The sequence below is a fragment of the Xyrauchen texanus genome, chromosome 31, assembly GCF_025860055.1.
Source record: "Xyrauchen texanus isolate HMW12.3.18 chromosome 31, RBS_HiC_50CHRs, whole genome shotgun sequence".
In the NCBI taxonomy this organism is placed as follows: domain Eukaryota; kingdom Metazoa; phylum Chordata; class Actinopteri; order Cypriniformes; family Catostomidae; genus Xyrauchen; species Xyrauchen texanus.
The window spans coordinates 6867764-6881860 of NC_068306.1; the positions used below are offsets into that span (position 1 = coordinate 6867764).

Below are 14097 nucleotides of genomic sequence, written 5' to 3' on the forward strand. Positions count from 1 at the left end.
TGGATTTGGAACAACATGCGGGCGAGTGAATTGACATAATTTTCACTCATGCGTGATCTATCTATCTCTATAATGCTTGTCGAGCTATTTTTCATAGTTTGTCTTCATGAACTTCCTTTTCTAGTCGTTTCTGTTCTTGTCTCTTACAGAACCCCAGTACAGTACCGTCAGCCCAGAATCACAGTACAGTACCGTCAGCCCAGAATCACAGTACAGTACCATCAGCCCAGAATCACAGTACAGTACCGTCAGCCCAGAATCACAGTACAGTACCATCAGCCCAGAATCACAGTACAGTACCGTCAGCCCAGAATCACCGCACCCAACATCCCCCACACCCACTGAGGGAGGTTTAGATAAACCAGTCATTGCAGCAGTTGTGTTGATTGCGATTGGGTTTGCGATTTGGTTTGGGCTAGTCATTCATTGCTGCATATGTAAAAAGGCAAGTATTATCACTTGAACAGCTGTATGTGTCACCTGTGTTTGAGAATTTAGCGGGTATTTGGGCCAGCTTAGACTTGTTTAGTGTCTTACTGCTCAGATATTTCACATACAACTGTCAGCGTGAGTCTTTTATTTTCTTTCACACTTTTGTGTACAGTGTAGTCACACTCTGTTAATCTTTCACTCGGGCAATAATATACATTCAACATAAACCGCTTGTTAGATTTTTAACAGTCTGACGAACATGCCACTGCTGTACACTCGGTCTCTCTGCTGTTTCTCTTCCACACTGACACTCTAGCGTGCCTTATCAGGTCTCCCTCCGCCATCACTATGAGACCGGTGTAATCCGGAATAATCACAACCCAGGTGACGAGCCTTACCGCTCTCCCTCTCCCTCAGACAGACACATGACCACACCCCCCATGCCACAAATTCCTTTGCAACGCTTGAATAATATCGAGACTGGTTCACATGCAATCCACGCTGAAATGTTGTGAATACACAAACGTAATTATGCAGAGCAGATAAGATGGTGGTCTTCACATCTCGCATCTTCAGTGTTTGTTTACACACAGAAAGGCATGTTCAAGGTAACTCCCAGTCTGTGGCAGCAACCGAATAGAGACGCGTTTTTAAAAGTTGTGCTTGTACCCCTCTTAAAACTCAGCGTACATCGCCGGAACTGCATCAAACCGATCAAAGACGTCCATTGAGTGCATGTTTGCAAAAGGCTAACAATTCAAAATAGTACAGGTGGGTGCAAAAAAAATGATCCAGGATCCATTTAAAAAATAGCCGGGGGTCTGGGTAGCTCTGTGAGTATTGACGCTAACTACCACACCTGGAGTAGGGAGTTTGAACCCAGGGCATGCTGAGTGACTCCAGCCAGGTCTCCTAAGTAACCAAATTGGCCTGGTTGCTATGAAGGGTAGAGTCACGTGGGGTAACCTCCTCGTGGTCACTATAATGCGGTTTGCTCTCGTTGGGGCGTTGTGAGTTGTGCGTGGATGCCGCAGTGGATGACGTGAAGTCTTCACACGTGCCACGTCTCTGCGGTAATGCGCTCATGTGAGCCATGTGATAAGATGCGCAGGTTGACTGTTTCCGACACTGTAGCAACTGAGATTCGTCCTCCGCCACCTGGAGTGAGACGAGTCACTTCACCACAACGAGGACTTTGAGCGCATTGGGAATTGGGCATTCCAAATTGGGGAGAAAAATAGCCAGAAAAAGTGCAGCGGAATGAAACCAAATGGAAGTCTCCTTTTTAGAGTTATAACTTTACATTGCGTCTTTTAAAAGCAGTCGCGAGATGCATGACAATGGTCAAAGCCGTTCATCTAGTGTAGAAAAACATTTAAATCCAGATGGAGTCCTGTAAATGAGTCTCCCATGACAGGCCCATCTCTCTCCACTTCACCTGTGTAACTGAGCAGTAAGCACCAATGGGCGGGGCCAAGGGAAGGCGTTGATGTCTTGCTGAAGAGGCAGTCATATGCAGATGTTTTTGGTCCTTGTGACATCACAAGTTCCACAAATTCCAAAAGTGCCATTTCTAGAACCTGGTTTAAATAAGCGCTCATATTCTGTTAAGGAGGAAGTTTTCAGTTCTGAATCCCAGTGTTTTATAGAGCAATGACCTCTTATATGTCAAACTATCCAGGATAATTTGATTCCTCCTCTCATGACCCATTTAATGGTTCTGTTAACTGAACATAACACATGAGAATAGTTAGAGTACACTACAAATCTTTGGCAGGTGCATAATATTTTTGTGCAGTATTAACCAATATCATGTGCAATTGCATTGAAGTGGTTGTTGAGAGTGATTAAACCTCATTTATCATCACTTTACAGAAAAAGAGCCAGAAGAAGTCTGATTCTCAGCAGGACGCTACTATTCAAGGTGCTGTCCCTGATGAAGGCTGTGTATGCTGCATCCTGTCTATTTGTGATATGTTTGAAATCAATAGCCTTGACCTAATAAAGGTTTTTTAAATGTGTACCCTACTCTGAGTGCATCTGAACAATATATCCCTTATCCAAAGAGCACCAGTGGGAATTATTTTACACCCAAGTTGCACTCCTTACATGCTGTGTTTGTGTTGTTGTGCTCTTTAAAGATGGAGGACAAGGCGCCTAGCCAGCAGAGAAAGACCAACTTTTAATGAAGGATTTGAATCTCAGTTCAATCAAGGTATGATACTCCTGTTTTTGAATCATCCCATCCATCCATCCCTTACGAAAAATTGCCTTGGTTATACTATAACAACTACAGTTCAACTATGTATTTGTAGTAAAACCTTAAATTTACCATGATTTTATTCAGTAATAGCCGAGCAGTTCTGTCAGATTTTGTGCTGCCTTGAGAGGCGGAGCCTTAATTTTACTCTGAACGCTTCCGAGATTTTACAGAGAATAAATATTGTTCGATCACCTTCATATTTGAAACGTAACTTCTTTAGACTCGTGGCTTTGAGTACATTGTATTTCTGGGTTGTCTTGACACTTTTATTGTTTATTAGATTATTAAAAACATGTTCAGCCCAAAATATTTCCATTTCTATAAACTTCAGCTTCTCTAACTCTAAAAAATAACAACATATATTAATTCTCAAACTTGGTAAATAAAGCCCAAAGTGTCTTCCTTCAAAAGATACTACAACTGTGTCCAAACTCCAAAGGGTCCCGTAAATACAACCAATTAAGTTCAGGATTGTCATTTTCATGGTGTGTGCTCAAAAAGGGGGCGTGTATCAACAGGTTAAGATGCATTCACCTGAGAAACAACATATAAGACATTTAGACGTGCTTTAACAGAGTGTATCTTATTTATGTAGTCTTCTGCAGTAAAGCTGCTAATGAAAATTTAACTTGTTTTAGACCTTAATATTGGAAAACAAGCCAAAACAAAAACTAATCTAAAACATATTTTGTTGCAGTGTATAATGGAGGCTGAAGGCTACCCCTCTCACCTTTCTGTTCACTTCAATGTATCTAACTCTCTTATTAATGAAGCTGCGTATTGCCAGTTTTCTGCATGATAAGAAATGCACAGTGACACATATATTATGATTAACTCATGAGTCATCACGTTATAATCCAGCTGCTGCAAGAGCTGTCAGTGACTAGGCCATTGGATATTGCAGATTCAAATGACAAATTGAAAATCAGATTAGCAGAACATATAAATGCCATTCGAATCTGCCAACCTCGATATCCAATGGCCTTACATTAGAGAGCGCAGATCATGGCGGCCCGTGATACTGGAGATATTTGGGATTGAATATATGCTCAATAAGGGAGGAGATTGGTTAAAGTTATTGCAGAGGAAATCTTTTGGATCTATACATTGAAAGCGACTCCATTCCCAGGTTTAAATGGAGAATTTGAGTTTTCACCATTCTTGTAAAAGCGGTTTGGTCAGTATTTGAATGTTACTTGTAATGTTTATGTTGAACTGTACTTTGCGTGTATTGGGGTGTTTACAGATTATTTATTTTACATTATAAGCCATTATGATGTCATCTTAAAATAAGTTCCTGTGATTTGGGGGAGGGGTGGGGTCCTCTGATAACACCCCAATATTTACCACTGTAATATGTATGGGCTAAGAAAAACCTAAATGACAAGCGTCCCACACAAAAATGAATTGCTGGGCCTCTGGAGGATAATGACTTTTTAAAGCCTAATGCAGCAAAAATTATTAAAAAAAAATATAATTCGGACCATTCTTTCATATGTCATGCTTTACACGGTTACTAAATATATCATCACTCAAGCACTTACCGATCTGCACCAATGAGTTCATTAGCGATTCACTCATTTGTTATCATTGTTATTATATTGCAGGAAAACAAAGAGAAGCCTACAAGACTGTGAAAGGACATTGGACCCCTTCACCACCCTGCCTAATCACCAACTCTTCTCTTGGCTCTCAACGAAGGCGGTCGCATTTTCTCACCCTCTCCCTCCCCCTCCCCTTACCTTCCCTGCTTAGCTCCTCTCGTTACGTCTACTGTCTTGTACTTTGAGAGACTCTCTCAGCACTGCTCTCCAAACTAAGACATCATGGATTTGATCAACTGGTCTCTCAACGCAATTGACACCATCTTCTCGACGAGAAGCTTGGGTTCGGGGGAACCTGACTGCCCTGCCGGAACGTTCGCAGCTGGCTACACGATGGACACGGAGAGGTGGTGGGTCGTGTGTCTGGCGGCTCTTTCCGTGGAGGACATGGAAGATATCTACCTATTCGGTACCATGATAACAGGTCTTCTGCTGATTGGATTAGGCATTGCCCTGGTTTATCGAGGAATTAAGAAGACTGTGACAGCTGTCCAAAGCCTCACAAGGCTGCCCGTCATGATTGAAGCAGTGGGCAGAGCTGTCTGCACTCGGGTCTATGAACCAAAATACGGATAACATCATGGAGGAGCTCACAGCTTTGCAAAGGCAAATGGATCGTTTCAGAGACCAAAATGGAGCGGAAGAATAGCCGTGTAAATCAGAAGTGGCTACTCGCCTCAAGACCAAACAATCCCAATCTTATCTGTTTCGGCCGCCCTCAACCAGCACTGGCCTTGGCCAAGGCCGCTGTTGGAACAACAACTCCCCGGAAGAGCACTGCAGTGAGCCACTCTCGCGTTCCTTCCCGACTCCCCAGACACCTGGTGATTGTTGACTATGTCTGGGACCTGATCAAGGTTGTCTCCATGGCAACTTGCTGTGTATCGCTATGACAACCCCTGCGGACTGAGGCACCTAGATTAAGATGCTGGCATAGCGACTCTCCAGGCCTACACACACATGAACTCTTACACATATATACAGATATGCAATCATCCGCCCGATACCCTATCCCTCGCCTTTGCCGCTTTGTACCACCAGTCTGACAGGCGGGTCTGTGACCAGCGCCAAATATGGCTGCAGGACCGGATGGCTGCTTGCCTGTGCTGGGCCACCTCCACCCCGATCCCTCCCCTGTTGCAAGTCTTGTTCATGTTGTAGAGTGTACTGATTATGTGCTAATGTTGCTGAGGTGAGGTGTTTTTTTCCTGTTCCCACACTGTACTTCTTAAGGAGCATAGTCTGGGGGCTGCCCTTTTTTTTTCTCCTCACCTCTCATGTCATGCTGTATTTCTGTCTTCCTGTCCTGTCTACCCCCTTGTCATATGTATGTTTGTATGGACAGGTAGATGGCCAATTTCACTGGTTTACTATGTGACAATAAAGTACTACTACTACTACTACTACTACTACTACTACAACAATGATCAATTCTCAACTATCTTCGATGCGTCAGAGCTGTGCAGGTGCTCAGGACATTTAAGAGCTGTGTGTCTGAAGGCAAAAAAAAACCCGTATAAACTAACATGTGTGTATTATACATGTAACGGCACGGTCTGGACCAAAACAAGACCATTGTTGAGGTTGTTTTTGCTTGTTTTCAAAATCCTAAAGGGCTTTTGTTCAGATTTCCTCAGTAACCGACAGCTATTAGTCACCCACAAGTATATTTGAAATAAAAATGTGTACATTTTGTATATTTTTATGCATTTTTTTTTTTTAAATGTATTTAATGTACATAATAAATTATTTTAATTTGACAAATTGTGCAGTTTTTTTTTTTTTAAATAATTTTAAGTTGGGGGTTAAAACGAGACATTAGGTGTTCAAAGTTGAACGATTCACTTGTGTAACCTAATAGCGAGGCGCACACGCACACACATATACACACACACACATCTGTGCTCACCATTAGTGTGTGTGTGTGTGTGTGGCACTCGTAAATGCAATTACAGATTACTTACAGTTTCTTAACCATTTCTTTTTTAATTTTGCCTTTGACACATGGTGTGATCACTGGCCTGATGTAAAGACATTCTCACATGTGCTTCAGATTCAGATGGGTTAAGCAGAAGATTTTCAGTAAATTAAGATTAGAATTTCATTTCCTTACACTGTGCTATCGGCTATAGATGATTGGAAGCACCGATTTCCCTAAAATGTCACATGGTGTGACAGTAAGATTTGTTTTCATTGGAAGAACTGGAATGGGCAAACCCATTAATTAGAAGCAGGGCATTTCCATATAGAGTATCATGAGCATACAGAAGAAGGATCTCTACCTTGAACGGAGCAGAACCTCTTGTGTTCAACCAGAAACAACTGACCATTCCCACCAGACTGAACCAATCAAACCACAACCTTTATTTCACCACAGTACTGCAGACAGGGACGGACTGACAATCTGTGCGTTCGGGAAAAGTCCAGAACGGCCGTCCAACCGAGGGCCGTCCGTCGGCACAAAAAAAAGTATAATAAAGCAATATGAACAGCCAACAGTAGGGACACTAATACGATCACTTATATGCAACGTGTAAAAAAAAAAAAAACTGAGGAAGAAGAGTCGGCCTACTAGCCAGTTTGTGATTCGTCCCCGGCCGCAGTCAGATTTGTAATGGAAGCAGGTCAGTTTAGAAAAATGTACAGTTTTGTACATGAGCTGCAGCCAGGACGAAATTAACCCTTTCGCACGTACGATCACACACACACACACACACACACACACACACACACACACACACACACACCAGTGTGATTAGAACGGTCAGTGCACCGTGATTAGCTGCTAATATTAAATGTGCTTTCGCGCGTTGGCTGGCGCTGAGCCAGAGACGGACGCGCTTAGCGCTGTCATATCACAACTTATTTTTCAGTGTTTTCAACCACATAATGTTTCTTTTAGGTTTTAGGTTTCAGACATATAATTTCATTTCACATACGTAGGTACTAAACAAACAATACAATACATTTAGAGAGACATAGAGTTTGTAAAATACACACTGATGTCTATGGAAACGGCAATAATATTCCTTTCCATAATAATTAGACACGTTTTATTCATATCAATCAGATACACATTGTGAAAGTAACTTTAAAGTTTACTCTATTCTTCTCCCAGTTCACCGGTCACTTACTTTCATGTATTTTGGGAGAAGTGGATGAATTAACGTGTTGTAGCCTAAATCCAACAGATCCGATTCTCTGAACTGTGGCACTATGACGGCGCCCATCGCTCACAGCTCAACTAACGCGATCGTTATAAAGGTGTTTAGACAACAAAACTCACCCACTTGCATTTATTTGACAATCTGAATATCAGATATTTCATGCTAACAAATGTGTGAATATTTTTAATAAAAAAGGAAAAACGGCATAAAGCATCAAATTTCTTCTCACTCTGCCTGTGACACAGGTAGCTTGTGAGAGAAGTTTCTCTGTACTGAAGTACATTAAGAATCGCTTAAGGAGCAGAACTTCTCAGGAACACCTGGAAACATTCATGTTAATGGCCACAGAGAAGGACATCCTCATGTCCCTTGACAATGACCTCATAATAGACAGAGTTGCTCAGAATAGTGCCCTTCTCAAGAAACTTTTACTTCCCCAACATTAAAGGTGCTGTATTGTGAAGATCCAGGACTTAGCCAAAAAACTTGAACACGACAACTTCTCAGTCCCTCACCCCTTTCCACTAAAGCCCAAAACGGTCTCCTAAGGCCCTCCCCACAGGGAGAATGAATGCATGTGCATGAGCAGTGATTGACACGCAGTTAGACACCCCTTATGGCCCTGATGGGTGCATCTGAACAGGGAGCTGTGGATTTCTGCAAATCACACTAGGCTGCAGGTAGTACCAGAGGAGACAGATTTTTTTTTTTTAATTACCTGCTTCATGTAGTTCTACTTGAACACAGGGTCAGTTTCAGCAAATATGACAGAAAGTTAGTTTTATAAGGCCTACTACACTTTTAAATTTGCTTACATTATATTTGAATAGTTATAAGTTATAGTATATAGTAACTATATGTTTTATAATTACAAGTTTGTGTAATTTGAGGTTTCTGTAGCCAGTGACATTTAATTACTTGTATTTTATTTTCAATGCAGATGTGATGGTATTGTACATTTTTTGTTTTTATTTGAAGGCTGAGGCTTCATTAATAAACAACCCCAATTATTATCATCATTGGTTTTGAGATGTTACTTGCTGTGAATACCTTGTCTGATACAGTATTGTGGCATATTATCAGGACATCCTGGCTAGTGTCTGTTGCGCGGTTAGTGGCGAATGGCCGGATGATGGGCCTATTTGGGAGAAAGTCCAGGGCTGTTTTTTAGCCCCAGTCCGTCCCTGACTGCAGATCATCTGAAAGGTAAGAGATAAAGTTACCCAACCTCTATATCATATTTCATACCCATGTGAAAAACTAACTGCCCCCTTAAACTTAACCGTTGGTTGTGCCACCTTTAGCAGCAACACCTGCAACCCAACGTGTCCGATAACTGGAGATCAGTCTTTCACAACGCTGTGGGGGGATTTTGTCCCACTCTTCTTTGCAGAACTGCTTTAGTTCAGACACATTGGAGGTTTTTCGAGTATGCATCTAAGGTCCTGTCACAGCATCTCAATCGGGTTCAAGTCAGGACTTTGACTAGGCCACTACAAAACTTTCATTTAGCTTCTTTTGAGCCATTCAGAGCTGGACTCCTGTGCTTTGGATCATTGTCTTGCTGCATCATCCAGTTGTGATTGAGCTTCATCTCATGGACTGATGACCGGACGGTGTCCTTTAGGATTTTCTGGGAGAGAGCAGAAGTCCTGAAGCAGCAAATCATCCCCACAGCATCACACGACCACCATCATGCTTGACCGTAGACATGATGTTTTGTTTGTGGAATTCTGTGTTTGATTTACGCCAGATGTAACGGGACCCCCGTCTTCCAAACAGTTCCACTTTCGACACATCAGTCCACAGAACATTCTCCCAAAAGCTTTGATGATCATCAAGGTGTGTTTTGGCAAATTCAGACTATCTTTTAATGTTCACTGTTAGCAGTGGTTTTAGCCTCGCCACACTTCCATGTATGGCATTTTTGGCCAGTGTGTTTCTGATAGTGGGGTCATGAGCGGTGACCTTTACTGATGCGAGAGAGGCCTGCAGTTCCTTGATGTTGTCCTTGGCTTTTCTGTAACTTCCAGGATGAGTGGTCGCTTTGCTCTTGGAGGAATTTTGGAGGACGGCCACTTCTGGGGAGGTTCACTACTGTGCCAAGTTTTCTCCATTTGGAGATAACTGCTCTCACTGTGGTCCTTTAGAGTCCCAGAGCCTTTGAAACAGCTTTGTTACACTTACCAGCCTGATGTACTTCAATCACCCTTTTCCTCGTAATTTATTGAATTTCTTTCGACTTTGACACAGTGTGCTACTGGGTGAGACCTTTTAGCCAATTTTAATGCTTAAAAGTTATATTTAGGTGTTGATTTGATTGAACAGGGCTGGCAGTAATCATGTCTGGGTGGGTCTAGTCCAGCTGAACCCCATTACTGAATGCAGTTTCATAGATTTGGGGATTTAGTAACTAAGAGGCGATGAGATATACACAAAAACATAACAAATCAGGATGGGGGCAAATACTTATCCACAGCATTTTATTTCTCATTTTGTGTTTCACAGAAGCCATACAGGTTTGGAATGTCATGAGGGTGAGTAAATGATGACAATTTTCATTTTGGGATGAAGGCGAGTACATACTCTGCTCATGTGATACACAATTTGAGATTTTAACGCTACACACAACAATGACAATGACTTATAATATATAATATTTTTATGGCAGTATTTTTATTTGGACATTTTTGTCCTCTAAGGTACCGAGTGTGAGTTTTGCATTTTAATCTGACATGTCACAAAAAAATTATAAATAATGCATCAAAATCAATGTTGTTGCTAATCATTAACATCCCAGACTGTGATAATCCATATAAGAATTTCCCCTTAGCATTTAGTATATGGAAAATAATATATATGATTTTTAAAGCAAACTGGCATTTAATTAGTTAAAATCCTGAAAATGAATGAATATTTGGTAGTTATAATCAGGACTGATGTTGGTTAAAAAAATTAACTCATTAAAAGTGGAAAATAATAGTCATATATCACATTTTTGTCCTCTGACGCTACACGGTCAAAACACGTACATTCAATATTAAATGTTAATAAAAATACAATATATTCAAAATAGTTAATACACTTGAAACTTAAATCATCTGGTTGTGATTGGACAGCAATAGCACATCAGCTGGTGTTCAGTGTGTCGTCGAAAAATTAAATAAAACTGATAAAAGGTCATTCCGATACTGATGTGATATCAAGTAATCGATCCTCACATAAAAATATCGATTCTAAAGTTGTTTTTTTAACTAGTGATCTTAGTATTTAGATACTATAAATATTAATACATCTCATAAAAAGCTTCGAAGTGGAAAAAAATAATTATATTAGCGAATAGTTGCACAGGCACAGGAACTATTTTCTCTTCCGCTCATCTTGACGCGCAGTGATACACCATCAGTCACAGAGCGCGAACTCGCTTTCAGACAGAAACTTCTAGAACATTGGGCCTTGGACCAGATCGTAGTTAAACGCAATTAAAAATATATATTATACAATATTATGAACCAATACTGGAAACATCGATCGTATTGAGCTATAACACAAATAAAAGAAACCGTGCAAATGTAATTTTAAAAGTTTAGTATTTAAAAATCAAACCGCGGAAGGTTACCTGTCCAAGGTGTCAGAGTGTGACTCCGCGCATGCGCTGTTTTTTGTATAAAGCTGCGTCACCGCTTACGTTCACACGTCATTTCTAATAAACTATTTTCGCCGGTATGAGTTCTTTGAACATTCGCGGATTTTTCTTGTTGATGATCCCTCTCTTCGTCGCAGGTAATATATTATAATGGTATTAAATGGCACAAGATTTGATGATCCAAGAAGTTGTGACTCTGTTGTCATTTACACTTAAATATTAATTTTATCAGGTGCTACGAATGACCGCGAGAAGGTGAAGGCGACAAAGGGAGAAAGTTTCGTCCTCTTTGAAATCCCTGGATTTGCGGATGTTTCTAAAGTGACTGTGCAAAGACCGTGTGAAAACGGGTCTCTCGTGTTCCGATACTGCTCGCCTGATGAAGAGAAGAAGGGCTGCAAGTCTTCTGGGTCAGACAAATACCAAGTTCACAACGGGACTGTCATTGTTGCTAATGCCAGTTTCAGTGACCAAGGATGCTACACTGTCAAAGTGATCGGGATCTCCGATATTACTCAATCTTTAACAGTAGTTGTCAACGGTATGTATTGCTACCATAAACCAGTCTTATGCCCACCTGGCGAAATGTTGTGACGTAAGCGATACGTGTAGTTTTTGTAATAATGAAAGTGAAAGCCTTAACCATTTATTTTTCTCTTGCAGTATATCTTCGAAGTTTTGGTGTGAATTGAGTAATTATTGTTTTTCTACAATTGATAAAAATTACATTTTTTGCATTAAAGATATTATCTGTTATTTTGAACACGAGAATAAAGCAGTAGTTTGTATTGTTAATATTTTTTATTCTTGTAGCTAAATGTTATTTGCACAAGCAGAGGTATCTTAAAGCTACCCAGGCTCACGAGTTCTTACTTGATGTGGAGTACTTGGTCAAATCTTTAAAATTGCTCACGAATAAGAAATGATCTTCTTTTTTTAAGGTATTATGAGAATATTTTTGTATGAGCCGTGAACATAAAAATTTATATATTCAATAAATATTATATTATTATTATTATTATTATTATTATTATATATATATATATATTTTTTTTCTTCTTATATTTAAAAAAAGGGCAGCCAGAGCAAATTGACGCTCTTGCCGCTTCTGGTGTGAATGCACGGTTATTAAAGTAATTTTGTTCATTTGAGCAGAATTAAATAAAAAAAAAAATACATTTTCGATAGCCAATTTTCCCCCCCCCAACACGTCTTTATTATAGTCCCAATTAGAAACCATTATAATGCAGCCAAGGAAAAATTCAGACACCTCTGGAGTCGTCTTGTCCGAGTCGTTCACTCTTTTGTCACGTGACTGCCGTATAATCTTTCATAACCCCATAGACTGATGTTTATGTAAACTTAAAGGAATAGTTCACCCCGTTGACTTTTATTCTGTCAGATACAAAAGGTGATTGATGTTGGGCTCCGTCACCATTCACTTTCACTGTATGGAGAAAAGCTGCAGTAAAGTGAATGGTGACTTGGGCTAACATTCTGCACAACATCTTTTGTGTTAATAAAAGTCAAATGGGTTTGGAACAACATGCGGGCGAGTGAATTGACATAATTTTCACTCATGCGTGATCTATCTATCTCTATAATGCTTATCAAGCTATTTTTCATAGTTTGTCTTCATGAACTTCCTTTTCTAGTCGTTTCTGTTCTTGTCTCTTACAGAATCCCGGTACAGTACCATCAGCCCAGAATCACCGCACCCAACATCCCCCACACCCAATGAGGGAGGTTTAGTTAAACCAGTCACTGCAGCAGATGTGTTTATTGGGATTGGGTTTGGGATTGGGATAGTCGTTCTGGCCTTTGAAATTTGCTGCAGATGTAAAAAGGCAAGTATTATCACTTGAACATGCAACAAAAAGTCACTGACATGTTCAGGTGAAGCTGTATGTGTCGCCAGTATTTGACACTGCAGTGTTTGAGAATTTAGCGGGGTATTTGGGCCAGCTTAGACTTGTTTAGTTTCTTACTGCTCAGATATTTCACATACAACTGTCAGCGTGAGTCTTTTATTTTCTTTCACACTTTTGTGTACAGTGTAGTCACGCTCTGTTAATCTTTCACTCGGGCAATAATATACATTCAACATAAACCGCTTGTTAGATTTTTAACAGTCTGACGAACATGCCACTGCTGTACACTCGGTCTCTCTGCTGTTTCTCTTCCACACTGACACTCTAGCGTGCCTTATCAGGTCTCCCTCCGCTATGAGACCGGTGTAATCCGGAATAATCACAACCCAGGTGACAAGCCTTACCGCTCTCCCTCAGACAGACACATGACCACACCCCACATGCCACAAATTCCTTTGCAACGCTTGAATAATATCGAGACTGGTTCACATGCAATCCACGCTGAAATGTTGTGAATACACAAACGTATTTATGCAGAGCAGATAAGATGGTGGTCTTCACATCTCGCATCTTCCGTGTTTGTTTACACACAGAAAGGCATGTTCAAGGTAACTCCCAGTCTGTGGCAGCAACCGAACAGAGACGCGTTTTTAAAAGTTGTGCTTGTACCCCTCTTAAAACTCAGCGTACATCCCCGGAACTGCATCAAACCGATCAAAGACGTCCATTGAGTGCATGTTTGCAAAAGGCTAACAATTCAAAATAGTACAGGTGGGTGCAAAAAAAATGATCCAGGATCCATTTAAAAAATAGCCGGGGGTCTGGGTAGCTCTGTGAGTATTGACGCTAACTACCACACCTGGAGTAGGGAGTTTGAACCCAGGGCATGCTGAGTGACTCCAGCCAGGTCTCCTAAGTAACCAAATTGGCCTGGTTGCTATGAAGGGTAGAGTCACGTGGGGTAACCTCCTCGTGGTCACTATAATGCGGTTTGCTCTCGTTGGAGCGTTGTGAGTTGTGCGTGGATGCCGCAGTGGATGGCGTGAAGTCTTCACACGTGCCGCGTCTCTGCGGTAATGCGCTCATGTGAGCCATGTGATAAGATCGCGCAGGT

General features: G+C 40.9%; 1 protein-coding gene across 9 annotated transcripts in view; it reads left to right on the forward strand.

Annotated features, from left to right (window-relative positions):
- Nucleotides 1-14097, forward strand: part of LOC127625418 (uncharacterized) — a 31068-nt gene that overhangs the window by 1442 nt on the left and 15529 nt on the right. For 2 of the 9 annotated variants that reach the window (XM_052100709.1, XM_052100704.1), the window contains exons 1-2: nt 11155-11249; nt 11345-11653. In XM_052100709.1, coding sequence (XP_051956669.1) covers nt 11192-11249; nt 11345-11653 — 367 coding nt within the window. In that variant the 5' untranslated portion in view covers nt 11155-11191. Of the gene's footprint in view, nt 1-149; nt 446-2307; nt 2357-2573; nt 2648-4302; nt 5062-11147; nt 11250-11344; nt 11654-12858; nt 12960-14097 lie in introns of those variants that run through there. The other 7 variants (XR_007968283.1, XR_007968284.1, XR_007968282.1 and 4 more) reach the window with 7 other exon arrangements.